Source organism: Medicago truncatula, chromosome 2 (genome assembly GCF_003473485.1).
Source record: "Medicago truncatula cultivar Jemalong A17 chromosome 2, MtrunA17r5.0-ANR, whole genome shotgun sequence".
Taxonomy (NCBI): domain Eukaryota; kingdom Viridiplantae; phylum Streptophyta; class Magnoliopsida; order Fabales; family Fabaceae; genus Medicago; species Medicago truncatula.
Window position 1 is genome coordinate 49,934,830 of NC_053043.1, and position 16,612 is coordinate 49,951,441.

The 16,612-nt window shown below is 33.1% G+C and overlaps 2 protein-coding genes across 2 annotated transcripts; both read left to right on the top strand.

Annotated features, from left to right (window-relative positions):
* Nucleotides 1-5,967: 5,967 nt before the first annotated feature.
* Nucleotides 5,968-8,382, top strand: LOC11434769 (uncharacterized). Its single transcript, XM_003597702.4, has 3 exons — nucleotides 5,968-6,879; nucleotides 7,642-7,827; nucleotides 7,967-8,382. Exons 1-3 carry the CDS (start codon nucleotides 6,418-6,420, stop codon nucleotides 8,246-8,248), a joined length of 930 nt encoding a protein of 309 aa, XP_003597750.1. The 5' UTR covers nucleotides 5,968-6,417; the 3' UTR covers nucleotides 8,249-8,382.
* Nucleotides 8,383-10,256: 1,874 nt separating this feature from the next.
* Nucleotides 10,257-16,421, top strand: LOC11436358 (protein disulfide isomerase-like 1-6). Its single transcript, XM_003597703.4, has 12 exons — nucleotides 10,257-10,932; nucleotides 12,959-13,088; nucleotides 13,302-13,467; nucleotides 13,882-14,000; nucleotides 14,200-14,280; nucleotides 14,358-14,447; nucleotides 14,547-14,618; nucleotides 14,702-14,770; nucleotides 15,087-15,167; nucleotides 15,549-15,683; nucleotides 15,815-15,868; nucleotides 15,960-16,421. Exons 1-12 carry the CDS (start codon nucleotides 10,463-10,465, stop codon nucleotides 16,053-16,055), a joined length of 1,563 nt encoding a protein of 520 aa, XP_003597751.1. The 5' UTR covers nucleotides 10,257-10,462; the 3' UTR covers nucleotides 16,056-16,421.
* Nucleotides 16,422-16,612: the final 191 nt, after the last annotated feature.

Consider the following 16,612-nt stretch of genomic DNA (forward strand, 5'->3'; position numbering starts at 1 on the left):
TGTTGATGAAATTTTTCTTCTCTACGAGTCTAGTCCCTCTTATACATTATACTCTTTTTTAAGTTCTTTTTATTATGTTTTACTTGTGATTTTTTTCTTTTGAAGAAGACTTGTGAATTGGTTGTTATTTCTAAGATTATACACATTAAATTGGATTTTTTTTGAATGATATATGTTAGTATGTTAATTATTATGTTAATTTTTTCTTTTCTGTTAGGACTTGAACCCCAAAAGTTAGATTGATTGTTCATATTCAATTAAGAATACACCAAATACATCAATGTTTAATAGTGTTGGTTTAAAACCTCATAGATGTCATTTTTGATAGGTCGGTTTACCTTCTTAAAAAAAAATCATTATTTTAAAACGAAGTAATCTATAGCATTGGCCATTCATTGAGATCATAAGATCGAAATCAAATACATCAAAAGGCACTAACAAACGATTAACAACCAAAGTCCCACTATGACATGAATGGTCCGTACGTAAGATATTATAATTTGCTAGAAATATCTACAAGATATGAATGAACGAAGATTTGGTGTCTAATAATATTTGATAATTCATGATTATCTGCTCAATAATTTTTAAGTACAAGAATAAAAAAGAAAAGTGCTGTAGTTGATGGCTAGATGCAATGCATACAGATACAGTGACGGTCCGAGCTAAATCTTTGTGGAATACAATTTATACAAAGTAAACTATGTTATATTGACAAGTTCATAGACTAAGTTTTAGATTTCCGCAAGCAAGAGTCCTCATGCTTCATTTGGTTCCAATTCCAAATGTTGTTTTCTCAAAAGAAAGTCTGCACTAGAAGTTCATTTGGACTAATAATTGCGTTGGAAAAACTTATGTAGAATCAATAAATAATAATAAAAACATGTTAACATATGTTTTTTATTTCGACAAGATGTTAATATATGTTATAATGTTAAAAAAATGACAAGTTTCTATTTAATAATCAGTGCCACAAAAGACCCAAACGATATAAGGAAACTCAACATGCGCTAGTTTATACTCAGAATATTTACAATAAATATTTGAAATGTCAAGAAGATAACAAGAAATCAGAGTGGCGCAGCGGAAGCGTGGTGGGCCCATAACCCACAGGTCCCTGGATCGAAACCAGGCTCTGATAAAAGTCAACTTTTTTTGGAATTTATTTTTACATATGCGTGGACAAATTGGATATTTGGTGCTTAATTAATCATTTACCATACACTAGATGTCCCTAAATATACTTGTTTCTTCATATGGCCTGTTCTTCAACAGTGTTTACCTACGAATCTTGATCACGACAACTATCACAGTACTTGAAAAGCCTTTTGTTCCAGATGCAATGCCCCCATAACACTACTTTGCATTACCTTGGTGATGGTGATTGTCTGAAAGTGATGTTTTTATTTGGAACAATATAGGGTTCACTTCATAAACCATCAGATCTAGTGTACACGTGTGATAATCCTAGGTTTCTTAAATTACACAAAATCAAGGAAAGATGTATATCTTCATTTTGACAAAAAAAACTCTCACTAAAAATGCTCTGCTCAAACCAGCGCCACCTTATATCTTCTTCTTCGGCGAGAATTGATTTTCCAGCGCGGTGGCCGGTTGTGGCACCCAGTGGCGGATCTTGAGTTTATTTCTCGGGGGTTGCAAATATTTGTAGAATATATATTAAAACGTTTCAAAAAATATACAAAATTTTAAATTGGTGTGATGGTACAGTTTCATGAATGTAACATGAGGGATGCTGGTTCAAATCCCACTAGGACCCTTTTTTTGTGTGTATAATATGAACTTTTTTGAGTAAAATATGAAGAATTCGCTAATAAAAATAAAAGGGGGGAACACGGGACCTTTACTAGCTTGAAAGACTAAATGACTGCTGGAACACCAACATACCTGTTTTAAGATTACGGCTAATATGATATATATATAAAATTTGGGGGGTGCAGTGGCACCTGGGGGTCTCTGAAGAGATCCGCCCCTGGAACTGGCACCACCGCGTCGGAACTCAAAACTCCGTCGTTTCAAAAACAAATTATATATTCAACAATCCTTTTCTTCCTACTTCTCATTTTCGAAATTGTTTTTCAATGACAAACAGTAAACAAGCGTAGATCTAACGATTAAGATATGAACATAAAAACTTTCTACCTCCTTCTCTTTGATCAGTTCGATTCTTGATGGATCGAAACAGTGTTTGAGCTTAGTGATTTTGGTGGCTTTGTAGTGAAAACTCAAAAAATAAATTGTTGAAAAATGAATTTACTATTCCAGAAGAAGACACCGCCGGTGGAGATTTTGGTGGTTTTGGAGTACAACTCACATAAATCATTTCCACAACAAAATGGTTTTGGAGTACAACTCACATAAACCATTTCTTTTCTCCTCCTCCAATTGTGTCAGTCCAAAACTGAATGATGAAAATGGCTCTAGGTCCTTAGTTTTTTTTCACCTGTTGAAAACCATTAAGTACATCTAATAGTTTTGGAGTACAACTCACATAAACCATTTCCACAGCAAAATGATTTTGGCATAATTTTATACAAAACATATACTATAATAAGGACATTTGTGACTGTCATTGAACCAAATCAACATTCTCAAACCATTTCCAACTAACATATACAATTTTGGTTGACGGTGATGATGATGAATGACGGTGGTGATGATGATGATGATTTCGGTACGATGATGATGATGGAGAATGACGGTGATCATGATGAACGACGGTGTTGATGATGAGATTGAAGATTCCGATGGTGATGATGATGAACGACAATGATGATTCAATTTGTTTCCGCGTTTGGTTCGTTTTGTTTGGTCCTGCGTTTGGTTTCCTTTGGAGGGGTGTAGGAAGCAATTGTGTTGGACTACCGGATAATGGGCTGGGATTTATGCACGGTGCATAAGGATTTCCTTATGCATGATAACCGCACCACATGCCAGCCCCACCAATCCTCTTGTTTTATGACAACTTGTTGAAACATTTGATAGATTAGGAAATGATATTCCTACGACCAAATTATGACAACTTTTTAGGACAACTCTCAAATTTTCATTAAGTTTTTACTCCCTCTTTCTCTCTATTTTTTTTTTCTTTTTCAAATGAATAGGGAAGAAAAAACTATCTCAAAATTGTTTCAAAATGATCGTACAAATATCATTTTTTTTCTAAAGGTTAAAATATGTTTTTCGTCCCTGCAAATATAGCAAATTTGAGTTTTGGTCCCTAGTAAAAAAAAAAATTGAATTTAATCCCTGCAAAATTTTGTTTTTTAAAATAGTCTTTGGATCCACTTTCTTGCTGATTTGGCAGATTTTTGCTTAAGTGTCACTTGACGATTGTACCAACTTATACATGTGGAATTTAAAGGAATTAAATAAATATTAAATAAATTAATAAATCTGAAAAATATTTTTATAATAATTTCTTTTATTTGGTTTTCTTCTTCTCACGTGATGCACACACCTCTTCTTTCTTCTTCCTTCCTCATCTTCATTTTATCATGTTCATCTTCTCATTGAAAGCCATAAAAAATGAGCCCCAAAAATTCTTCTCTTATCCTCTTGTTGTTTTGATAAAAGAAAAATGAAGCTCATAAATTGTAGCAAATCCAACATTAACATCAACATTTTCCCTTTTTATTCATAGCCCAACAACATCAAATTACAACACCTGTACTGAAAGAACAACATCGAAACAGTAACTTGAAACCCATAAGAAAAAAAATCTTCTTCACCACTCCCTCTGGTTCCCCATCGGTACGGTGACGGTCTAGAATCCAAACGCGAGGATGAGGGGGCATTAGGAGTAGTGGAGAGTGCAGATCTCGTCATTCCAATTTGTTGTTGTTGTTGATGTTTCAAATTTGTTGTTGTTGTTGTTACTTCAAATTTGCTGGTGTTGTTGTTGTTCCAAATTCCAACTTCATCGTTAACGTCAACGGAATCGTGCTGCTTGATAGTGCCGGTGACAAATTCACGAAGCATCCAATTCCAAATTATTGAAGTGGGATTCTGATTTTTTTTTTTTCTTACTGAAATTGGAAGGGATTCTGATTTTTTATCATGATTTTGAGATTATGAGTTTAAGGGGAATGTATTGGATTATGATTCTATGAGATTTTAAAAGATTTTTTAATTATGAAAAAGTCTTGTGGTTTAACTATGATTCTATGAGATTTTGAGATTTTTATCTATCTCTCCACTCTCTCTCTCTCTCTCTCTCTCATCTCTCATCCCCCTCTCTCTATCTCATAAAAAAAAATAAAAAATTGTATTGAGAATATTATGATAGAGAGTATGTCATAATCAATGTTCCGCAAATCGAGTGTTAACTCTGAGGTAAAATCGGTTTCTGGTAAAATTGGAAGGTTTAACGAGTTTGACTGAGTTAACACTCGGTAAACTCGTGTAACTCGACCGATTTGTAATGGCTAACACAATATATTTTTTTAAAGATTTGTAAGTGCTGGCATAATTTTAAATATGTACAATTGAATTTTGTGGTAATAACATTTTTAACAAATAAAAAATGTATATTGAGAATAATGTGTTAGAGTGTTTTTTAGTCCCTTAAAATCTTATAAAATCCATAAAATTAATTTTTACAAGTCTGAGATTGAGTTAGATAATTTTTCCTAAGTGAAAAAAATATAAAGGTTCTGTCGGGAAGAGGAGGAAGAAAAGGATGGAAGAGAATGAAAGATAACCCATATTTTAATTAATTAAAATTAATTTATTTTTTAAAAATTTTAAAATATATTATTTAGTTTTTTAAATATGTTAAATAACATAATTGCCACTGGATGACATGTGGCCAACTTTACATAGTCAGCATCTGCTACGTAGGCAACAATGAGACAAATCAGCAAGAAAGTAGATCCAGAGACTATTTTAAAAAACAAAAAATTTTGCAGGAATGAAATTCAATTTTTTTTTACCAAGGACCAAAATCCAAACTAGCTATATTTAAAAAAAAAAAGTAAAAGCATATTTTAACCTTTTCTAAATTTAGTGTCTCTATAAATAAGATTTTCACTCTTATTAATTCATGTCACGTTTAACTGTTTCTTGTTTCATCTTGGCTGATGCTACTAGAATGTTTTAGAGAGTATAGTCCGTTTCTTTCTTGGTTCTTTTGTTTTTCTTCTTCTGTATTTCCACTACTTATGTAATCTTCCATGAGCTCTATTATCAATTTTTTTATAGTATTAATTATATAATATTTTATCACGGGTATGAAAATATCTCGTAGAAAATGTCGGTTAGACAAACAACTATCATTGTATACTTTTTAAATAAGTCATTGCATATAGTAAATTAAATTCATAAGTCATGTTGTCTTTAAGCTCTCACCTTCTTGAACTACTTTTTTAATTGATTCTCATTCTTGAACTACCAATGTGGTTGTTTTCATTTGTTATTATCACTTACTTTATTTTTTTTTTCTTCAGAATTCGAACATCATACCTTACATATATTATGTATTGTCCTTACCAACTGAGCTAAGCTCGCAATGACATTATCACTATACTTAATCCAACATAAACATATGTCACAAATAAATTATAAAGCGTACCTAATATACACATGACAAATAATATTTATACACCATTTTAAGATAACTTTATCTTTATATTTTTATTATGTTCTTATTTTCTCTCGCTCTAATTTTCGTGTCAACAACTCCATTTTTTTGTTGTATATTTTCAGTTGCTGCATAAATTATTCTAAAATAGTTGTTTAAATAACATAACCCAATACACATACAGACACTCCAATTTGCAGGACCAGACAAAAAAAACAAGAGGACTTGCCAACTTGGAACCTAATTAGGTAAATTTACCAACTCATATAATTGAAACCCCTTGAAGTGGCTAAGTGCCCCACATAGAAAAAAAGGACAACATTTACATAATAAACTTCTTTACCATTTTTATTTGAAATATATATAATAAAACAAGCTGCCGACACTTTCAGCAGCCAGTGATGTTTGGTTCAAAAGCCTTTATGTTTTGTTCCAAGCCTTTCATTCACTTACTTTACTCACCCTTTTAATTTCAAAGCACTAGCACTTCTGCATTTATTCTCTTTACTTCCATTTCCTTGCAAAGTGCAAACAAACTCATCATATCATATCTATTCAAAAACCATTATCTCATTTATTTCCATTTCTTTGAGAGTTTCTTGCTACTTGTTCACTTTTGCTGATATACACTTAACACATGCATACATATACACTGCTTAGTTTCATGAATTCAGTAACACAAGTTCTCAATATTGTTTTCTAGTACTAGTTACTATTAAGCTCTCTATAATATTGCATTTGCATATGTACAAACTTCAAGTGTGTGCGTGTGTGTAAGTGACACTTGAAATTGATATTAATATACATAAGTAACTATGCTTTCTGCAAAATCAGAATCTGATATAACTAGTTTAGCTCCATCTTCACCATCAAGATCTCCAAAGAGACCTGTATACTATGTACAAAGTCCTTCAAGAGATTCACATGATGGAGACAAGTCATCTTCCATGCAAGCTACTCCAATATCAAACAGTCCTATGGAGTCTCCTTCACATCCTTCTTTTGGCCGCCACTCGAGAAACTCTTCTGCTAGTCGGTTTTCGGGGATTTTTAGGTCATCTTCAGGAAGGAAAGGTAGTAGAAAGAGGAATGATAAAGGGTGGCCTGAGTGTGGTGTTATTCTTGAAGAAGGTTCTTATCGTGAATTCGAGGATATGTCTTTTGCTAGAAGATTTCAAGCTTTGATTGCTGTGTTTACTTTTCTGGTTGTTTTTACTGTGTTTTGCTTGATCATTTGGGGTGCTAGCAGGCCTTTCAAGGCAGAAGTTACTGTCAAGGTAACCAATTTTATTATTCTTAAGTCTCTCTTTGTAGTGACATATTTGAGTTTATCTACATATAAGACACTGTTTAGTAAAACTTATAAAAACAGCTTATGACATGTTCATAAGTTGCTTTTAACTTATTTCAACAAGCTCTCTTGGGATAATTTATGAAAACAGTTTATAACTTTTATAAAATCAGTTTGACTTCATTCTATATATCTTTTATTATAAAAAATAGTTTATACATAAGCCTTTATACATTAAGCTTAAGCTGTTTATATAAGTTCTACTAAACAGTTGTAACTTTTCTTTGTGGACCATCTTTCTGAAGAAGGCATCAAGAGTACACATAAATGCTAATTCATAATCTGTTTGATGACTTTTCTTCCATTTGCACCTACCATGCATCCATAATCCATTATAGTTGGTGGGTATTAACACTGGCAGAGAGTTCTCTATCCTTGAAAGTTGAAAGTCCAGTTGGCTTTTCAACTTCAAAATAACTGTGTTGTTTCTATAAATTGGCAATAACAAGTTTGTTATTTTATTCATTTATTATTCCGAACCTGTATGTTTCTATATTTAGTCCAGAAACTCAATTTTAATACAAGTTAGCATTAGCACATGGGATATGGTTGGTTACTATACCATAAATTTAATAATAATATTGTAGTATATCTGTATTTCAATACATATATAATATACTCCACTTTGTACCAAAAAGAAAATGGTAGTAGTATTGTTTGACATTGTGATTATTAATTAATAATGCAGAGTTTGGCAGTACATAATCTATATGTTTGGGAGGGTACAGACCACACAGGAGTCCCAACAAAAATTCTGACAATTAATAGCACTTTGCACATGAACATATACAACCCTGCTACATTTTTTGGCATCCATGTCCACACTTCACCGATCAATCTTGTTTACTCAGATATCAGTATCGCAACCGGTGAGGTAAGATCATTCTTAACATTAAATTAAATATTGACATTGAAAATGTATCAAGTACTAAGATCTACATTGATTAATTCAAGTAATATTTTTCTTGGCATGCAAGTAACATGTTTCTGTTGAATTAATTAACTTGTTGCAGTTGAAGAAACACTATCAGCCAAGAAAGAGTCACCGTATTGTATCAGTGAACTTGGAAGGTAATAAAATTCCCCTTTATGGAGCTGGATCAACCATAACAGTTTCACAAACCGGAAGCGTTGAAGTAGCACTTGTGTTGAAGTTTGAAATCCGATCGCGAGGAGATGTGGTGGGGAAACTGGTGAGGACAAGGCATCATAAGGAAATCACTTGTCCTTTAGTTATCAATTCTGCTGGAACAAAACCTATTAAATTCAAGAAGAATTCATGCACATATGAGTGATATGATTGATTTGTTCATTTTGTGAAAGTTCATGTATCTTGAGATTGTAACTTAAAATTGTATAATTTAAAGTTTTTGAGATTGAGGAAGTCCATTTGCAAGAGAAGTTTTTGAATCATTCTGTATTTTACTCATGTGAGTGTTGTGCAAATAAATGCATGTAAGTTGTAAATTGATGTAAGTGAGCCCAACATCCTTGGATGACAACGGTCGAGAGTGAACCTAAAAACAAACAAACCATAAAGTGAAATTTGAGGCGTTCACACAAAAGATAATTGGTAACCGATGTCTATTTATAGCTCATAAAATGATCATTAATAATAGAATCAAGTGATTTACCTAAATAATAAAAAATGCTAATGAGATCATACTAGTGTTAAATGTGCTTGGATCTTATCCAAAAGCTAGCTCAAAGAATGAGGATACTCAAACATATTTATACACTCAACAGTCCGGGAATCCTGAACAATGTGGGACTAGAAACAAACTACAAGGAACTTCAAAACCAACTTCAACACCCACCCTCACGTCTAATGTGGGCCTGAATCCAACTCCCACACTGCAATCCTTAACCCGACTCTGATACCATGTTTAATGAGCTTTGATCTCATCCCAACAGCTAGCTCAATGGATGAGGGTACTCAAGCATATTTCTACACTCAACGATCTGGGAACCTGAGCAATGTGGGACTAGAAACAAACTACAAGGAACTTGAAAACCAACTTCAACAACTAGTACTAACCCACATTTGCAATCGGAAAACCGAATAATCTGTCACCAACCAAATCCGACACTTCAAACAGTCGGAATTGAGATCACATTAACCAACTATAATTTTGGTCACAATGAGATTTTATTTTCTGAATCCGACCAGAACCGACCATTCTCCACTCATAACTAAAAAGCAAGTAATTTGAGTTAAACTAATCTTTTTTGAACATTTTGGAGAGACATTTTAATTCATATAAAAGATTGTTAGATCGTGATTCGCAGTTGAAACTACGTTAAAATTCGATGAAGAACGGTATCAATACAATCTAATTGATCGAGAACCAATTGAATGCATAAAACACAAGAAATAAAAATAAAAAAAATTGCAACAACACAAAAAATTTGGTTACCCATTCCATAGATGAACCCCAATGTCTAGGCAACTTGAATGATCCACTATGATATAAGAAAATTACACAACTGAGAAATCATGCACAGATGCGCTTTCTTTGAATTTTATCTCTTCTCTAATCCTTATGAACTTCACTCTCAAAGTGTTTAGAATGAAGGGTTAATAGTGCTTTAACTCCCTGTAATTTAGGTTATTTCTGGTTTTCCCCCTTGTAAAATAATTTTTTTGAATTTCATCCTTGTAATACGAAGATTTTTTGGTTTTGGACCTTCATGAAAAATTTCACCCCTGTAGTTTGAGAAAATTTAGGTTTACCCCCTTATAATTTGAGCAAATTTCGATTTACCCCCTGTTAATTTGAGCAAATTTCGATTTACCCCCCTGTTATATCTTCGATTTTGTACAGTCAAAATTCATGAAGGTCCAAAACCAAAAATATTCAAATTACAAGGACGAAATCCAAAAAAAATATTTTACAGGGGATAAAACCGAAAATGACCTATATTACAAGGGGGTAAAACACTATTATCCCTAGAATGAATAATGAATTACACTCAAGTTACTCTCTCACATTTCCCTCTCCTAAGATTTTTACATGGAGTCTCTAACCCAAATACAAATAAGTTAAAACTTAATATAACAAAATTAACTCTCAAAACAAATTAACAAAACCGTCCTTCACAAAACGTTATGAATTTATAAGATTTAAAAGTTAAACCTACAACCTTCATTTGAATCATTCATCAACAAAGACTAATTTAATAATTGAATTTTTTTAAAGTTATGGTTTTTGTATGTATGGGAAGACTAATTTATGTATTTATTCAAATTAAAAAATGAAGCATTTATTTTTCTTAATAACAAAAACATATGGGTCAACAATTGTGAATACAATCACTCTCCTCAAATCTTGTTAACATGGGACCCTAAAATTTAGGCGTGATCATAGTTGTCTGTCTAAAACTTTACCCTTTTAAATCAGTTTCATTGTTTCATTTCATAAGTTCAGTTCATACTAACTCACATTAATAATCAAATCTTAACCAAAGTTTTAATCTTTTCACAAACCCCATCAGATCTCAATCTCACAATGTCAAAATCCATCAATTTCCTTCTAACCCTTTTCTTATTACTCAGTTTCAACCACGTTGTTACACAATGTTCCGAAGTTGATGAATTTGATGAACTATTAGCATTAGACGATGAATTAGAGCGAGAAAAGGAACATGATGGTGTGAAATCATCTGAAGCAGAGGTTTTAACCAAAGCACAAAGGATTGTTCATGAACTCAATAATGAAAACACAGAGAGAATTGTTAATGGGTATGAGTTTGTTCTTGTTCTTGGTTATGCACCTTGGTGTTCAAGAAGTGCTGAACTTATGCCTCATTTTGCTGAAGCTGCTAATTCTTTGAAAGAGTTTGGAAATTCTCTTGTTTTGGCTAAGTTGGATGGTGATAGGTTTACTAAAGCTGCTTCTTTTCTTGGGATTAAAGGCTACCCTACTTTGCTTCTTTTTGTTAATGGGACTTCTCAACCTTATTCTGGCGGTTTCACGGCGTAAGAACTCTCACTTTACTTTATTCAACTTGTTGGGTTTGTCTATAGATCATTACTTTCAATCCTACATTATTTATTCCCATGGTTTCTATTACTGCTAGTATGTGCTTTGTGTTAGTTTATTTATTAGAATTTTTTGGTTTACTTGACGGGATAGGATAAGAAATGACAACATTAGAGAGAGAGAGAGTTGGGGTATCACCTATAGTAAAAAATATGTGGAAACTAGGCTTAGGTGATTTGGGCATGTACAGAGAAAACATGTGGATTATGTAGTTAGGAGAGTAGATCAGATGGAGAGTAATCAAATCAGTAGACGCAGAGGAAGACCTAAACAAACTATAAGAGAAACTATTAAGAAGGATCTAGAGATTAATGAGTTGGATAAGGATATGATGTATTATAGAACATTATGACGGCATTTGATCCATGTAGCTGACCCAACTTAGTTTGATAAGGCTTGGTTGTTGTTGTTGTTGTTTATAGAGACTTGTTTATTGTACATTGATTTGTTTTCATGATGCCCTTGTTATTAAATTTTTAAATTGCTGTCGTATTGTGATGCTCGATATTTTAGAGAGTTGCAGTCAAAATGTTGTTGATGCATCCTTAATTGATATTGTGATGCTGTTGTTGAGACATCAAAAACATTGATGTCTCGTCTTGAATTGTGGACCTTAAGACACTGATAAATGTTGAACTACTTTTCAAATAAATTGCCTGGATCACTTGAAATATTTATATGTTGATGTGGTTTTGTTAGGAACCTTTCTTTTGATATATGGAAAGAATTCTCAAAACTGAGCAGATTTGAATAAACAAGAGAATGATTCTAACTAGAATAAAGATTGATCAACGAAATTGAGAAAAGAAGAATTCTTTCAATATCTTTCTCTTACTAACAGTTGAATGTGATAATAGGATTGAAAGAGAAGATACAAAAGGTTTATAATGAAGAAGACAACCTTGCACTCAAAACAACAATTAAGATACAAAGGTTTACAACTTTCATAAAATGGATTCCTGATCCTCCTAATGGGAGGTTAGTCCTATTTACGGGCCATAGGATTAACAGCAATTAAAACAGAAAATTTAAAAAACTTAACAACTAACTAACCCCTAATTAATTTCTTAATTTCAATCCTGACAAACTCTCCTTTATTCTAAGTCCTAACAGTTTCTGTGATGCACCTTGACGTCCAAGAAGTGCTTTCAATTCTACATTTGTTATTACCATGTTTTCTGCTAATAGTACGTGCTCAGTTTGGGTTTATGCATTCTAGAGACTTGTTTATGGTACATTGATTTGTTTTCACGATGCACCTGTTATCAAATTTTAAATTGTTGTTGCGTTGCGATTCTCGATATTGTGGAGAATTGCAGTTAAAATGTGGCTGATGCAGTCTTAATTGTTGTTGTGATGCGGTTTTTGAGACATCAAAAACCTTGATGTTTGTGTCCTGAATTGTGGTTGCAGACCTTGTTTTGAAACCCTACTTGTTTTTTTGAAATGATGAACTCAAGGCACCGATAACTGTTGAACTATTTATCAAATAAATTGCCTTGAATAACTTGGAATGTTTATATGTTAAGGTATTTTTGTAACGCACTTTGGTGTCCAAGGAGTGCTTGCAGCTCTACATTTTTTATAACTGTGATTTCTGCTATTAGTCCGTGCTTGGTGTTGGTTTATGTATTATAGAGACTTTCTTATTGTACATTGATTTGTTTTCATGATGCCATGTTATCAAAGTTTTAAATTGCGGTCACATTGTGTCTTTGATATTGTGGAGAATTGTAGTCAAAATGTAGCTGATGCAACCTTAATCCTTGTCGCGGTGTGGTTATAGAGACATCATAAACCTGGATGTCCACCCTGGATTGTGGTAGCAGACGTGGTTTTGTAACCCTACTTGTTATCCCAAATGATGACCTCATCGCGCCGATAAATGTTGCACTATTTAGAAATGAATTGCTTGAATCACCTGAAATGTTTATATGTTGAGGAGTTTTGTGATGGTTCCAGGGATGATATAGTTATATGGGCAAGAAAAAGGACCGGTACACCTGTTATTCGGATAAGTACAGAGAAAGCAGCAGAGGAATTTCTGAAAAAGTATCACACTTTTCTCATTGGCCGCTTTGATAAATTTGAGGCAAGTAAAATCATCTCATAATGTATTCTAGAGGCACCAGGTTGACATGAGGTCACGTGATTGGGAGTTGTGGTGTTGATCAATTAACAAAGTAATTTGGCATATTTGGTGATGCTTTTAAAGAGTCATTTTTAAGAATGACTGAATTTGAAAATTTCATTATTCTGGATTTGGTATTGTGGTATTATAGCATGTTTTATTAAAATATGCCAGGGCCCTGAATATGAAGAATTTGTGAGTGCTGCAAAGTCCGATAATGAAACCCAGTTCGTTGATGTGAGTAAGGTAGAGCTTGCCCAAGTTCTTTATCCAGATATCAAGCCTACTGGTAATTTTCTCGGGATCGTTAAGAGCGAACCTGAAAGATATACAGCTTATGGTGAGTCTGTGATTTGCTTCTATCCATATGCTCAATTTATTCTTGTATTTGACATTAAAAGATAAAATTTGAACAGATACTGATATCACTTACAGTGATTGTAACTTTAAAAGATATAGTAAAACAGATGCTCAATTCATCCTAATGCATTATATTTATGCAAATCAGAACTATGTGAAAACTTAAAAAGAACTAACTTGAAATTCCTGTTTTTTCTATTAACTTGAGCTGGGTAATAAATTCGCATTTATCAATTAAAATTTAGTTAATCAGTTAAAATTTTACCGTATCAATTATTGGCTTGTTTATGCCCCGCCATGAATTTTTTTTCCTTTCACTTGTTTTTCTCCAAACATCGACACCAAGTAGTGAGGTCATACTAAGGAAATAGGCAAAACTTTATTGGTTATGCAGATGGAGCTTTCAGGTTGGATAAAATAATGGAGTTTTTAAGCTACAACAAATTTCCGTTAGTTACACAACTCACTGAAATGAATTCTGTCAGTGTCTACTCAAGCCCAGCCAAGCATCAGGTCACTATTATCTCCAAGTTTGATTTATAGTTGGATATGCAATGGTGTACGGTTCTGTTCCTATTCTGTCTTTTGCGTGTTTTTGCCACATGTTGATTGCCCCTGTATGCTTTGCTGTTGATAACTTAAACTTATTTGATCATTTATGTTTCTGTTCTAGCTTAAGAATAACCAAAGTTAATTATCTGTTATTCCCTAGGTTTTTGTCTTTGCGAACACTGATGACTTCAAGAATCTTCTTGATTCACTTCAAGAAGTAGCAAGAACATTCAAGTCGAAGGTAATTACTTTGACCTGTATTTGGGGTCTCGAAACCGTTGTGCAATTTTCTGCTCTAAATTTTTCCTTCAAATGCAGATAATGTTTATATATGTGGATATTAACGACGAGAACCTTGCAAAGCCCTTCCTGACAATGTTTGGACTTGAAGAATCAACAAATACTGTGGTTAGTTTTCAAGTTAATAACAATGACTTGTTTTGGATTGTTTATCAATCTAGATAGCTGTGGAAACTTATACAAATTATTTCTTGGTGTGCCAAATAGGTAGCTGCATTTGATAATGGAATGAGCTCAAAATTTCTATTGGAGTCAAAACCAACACGAAGCAATATTGAAGTATTATCTTCTGTTCATATTAATTACTCTTTGAGTGTAACCTGCTGAAGGAAACTAATTAATGTTAACTTGGACTTCTGCAGGAGTTCTGCAGTAAACTTGTGCAAGGTTCTTTGCTGACTTACTTCAAGTCGCAGCCAATACCAGATAATGTGAGAACCATATGACATTTTTTCTGCATGATTTTCCTATGCATCCAAGGTGTCTGTCCTACTATAGTGTTTGACAATTCAAGAACATCAGTTGGGCAGTCATTTTCGTATGCAGTCCTTTATAAGCCTTTCGATTTAAGTGAATAAATTGATTTATATGTAAAATGTGTCACATTTATTCTTTTATACATATAGTTAGTTAATTAGTTATCTATAATAATATAATAGACCAAAGTGATTTCGAAGTTATATATTTTGTCCTGAAACTTAATTCAAAGTCGTCTTCAATTAATGATAATGGCATTCTAACTTGCAGACTGAAGCTATTGTCCAAGTTGTTGTTGGGAAAACATTTGACGAAGAAATTTTGAACAGCAAGAAGGATGTGGTTTTAGAGGTTTGTGAAGTTTTATCTCTTCTATATCTCTTTTATGTGTCATGTTCATACTTATTTAAAGAGGGAGGGGAAAAATGCCTTCATCATTGAAGAACTCATCGTTTTCTAAAAAATGCCAATTTGCACTAATTTTTTTATGGATAAAATGATAGACTTTACTATTTCACAGAATTCAATAAGAAGAGCATTTTGCTATGTGATAGAAACCCAAGCAATGACACATGTGTCCAAATTCCGTCATGTATTAATTTGGAGATGTCTACTATTTCAAAGAATTCAATAAGAGCATTTTACTATGCGAAAGAAACCCTGTCATATTGCTTATTTGCTTATGCCTTGGTTGATTGTAACTCGTGGCTCGTGAATCATTACGTAAAACAGGTATTCACACCTTGGTGTTTCAACTGTGAGGACACAAGCAAGCAAGTAGAGAAGTTGGCAAAGCACTACAAAAGTTCAAGCAATCTAATATTTGCAAGGATAGATGCTTCAGCAAATGAACATCCAAAACTGCAAGTAAGTGTTATAACAAAGTTGTCTCACCTTTTTTTATTTAATGGTAAACAAAACACTGAATAATATTCATCACTAATATGATCAAAATTTATGTTTACTGAAGGTTAATTTTACCTTTCCTAATATTTCAGGTGAATGATTTTCCCACACTTTTACTTTACAAAGCAAATGATAAGACAAATCCGGTAATTACTCAACGGCACCCTGATTTTGGTGATATAATTTTTCTTTTACAAAATTACCTCGCTTCTATAACGAAACGCTTGTTTAATGCAGATCAAGCTTTCTACGAAATCTAGTTTGAAAGAATTGGCTGCATCCATCAACAAACACGTTAAAGTCAAGGATCAAGTCGCCAAAGATGAGCTATAGAACAAATCAATGTTTTGGGAGAAAAGTAGTTAACCTTTAGAAAGGAAACATTATGGAAAAATATATATCAGGATGCCTTGCTTGAGCATTTTCAAACATTCTTCCGTGTCCCCCTCTTTTTTGGGTGATTCAGATGTAATTTAGATTGTTATCAGAGTTTGCTCACTGCAAAATGGCAAAAAGCTTGAGCAGTGATGAACCGGTGCACTGGTTAACATTTTTCCTTTCAAATCTCATACAAAACCACCCCTATAAGATACAAGCATTATGATGGCACATTCACTGTACTTGTATGTACTGATAATGATTTTCATTGTCACAACAACTAAATGAAATATAAAACGATATGTTTCCTTCTTTTACCAACTTTTCCTATCCATTTTCTCCTGATATGCTGTTGTAATGTCATGCATGTCTGTTTTTTCTAAGGCACGTAACTTCTATAATGGATGGTTCCATTTTTAGGTATATTATATCGAATACTGCTCTTCACCCTGCACATTTTGCTCGCGCCCTGCAGCCATGCCAAAAATGCCCTTGCGCTAGTAAAATTAACC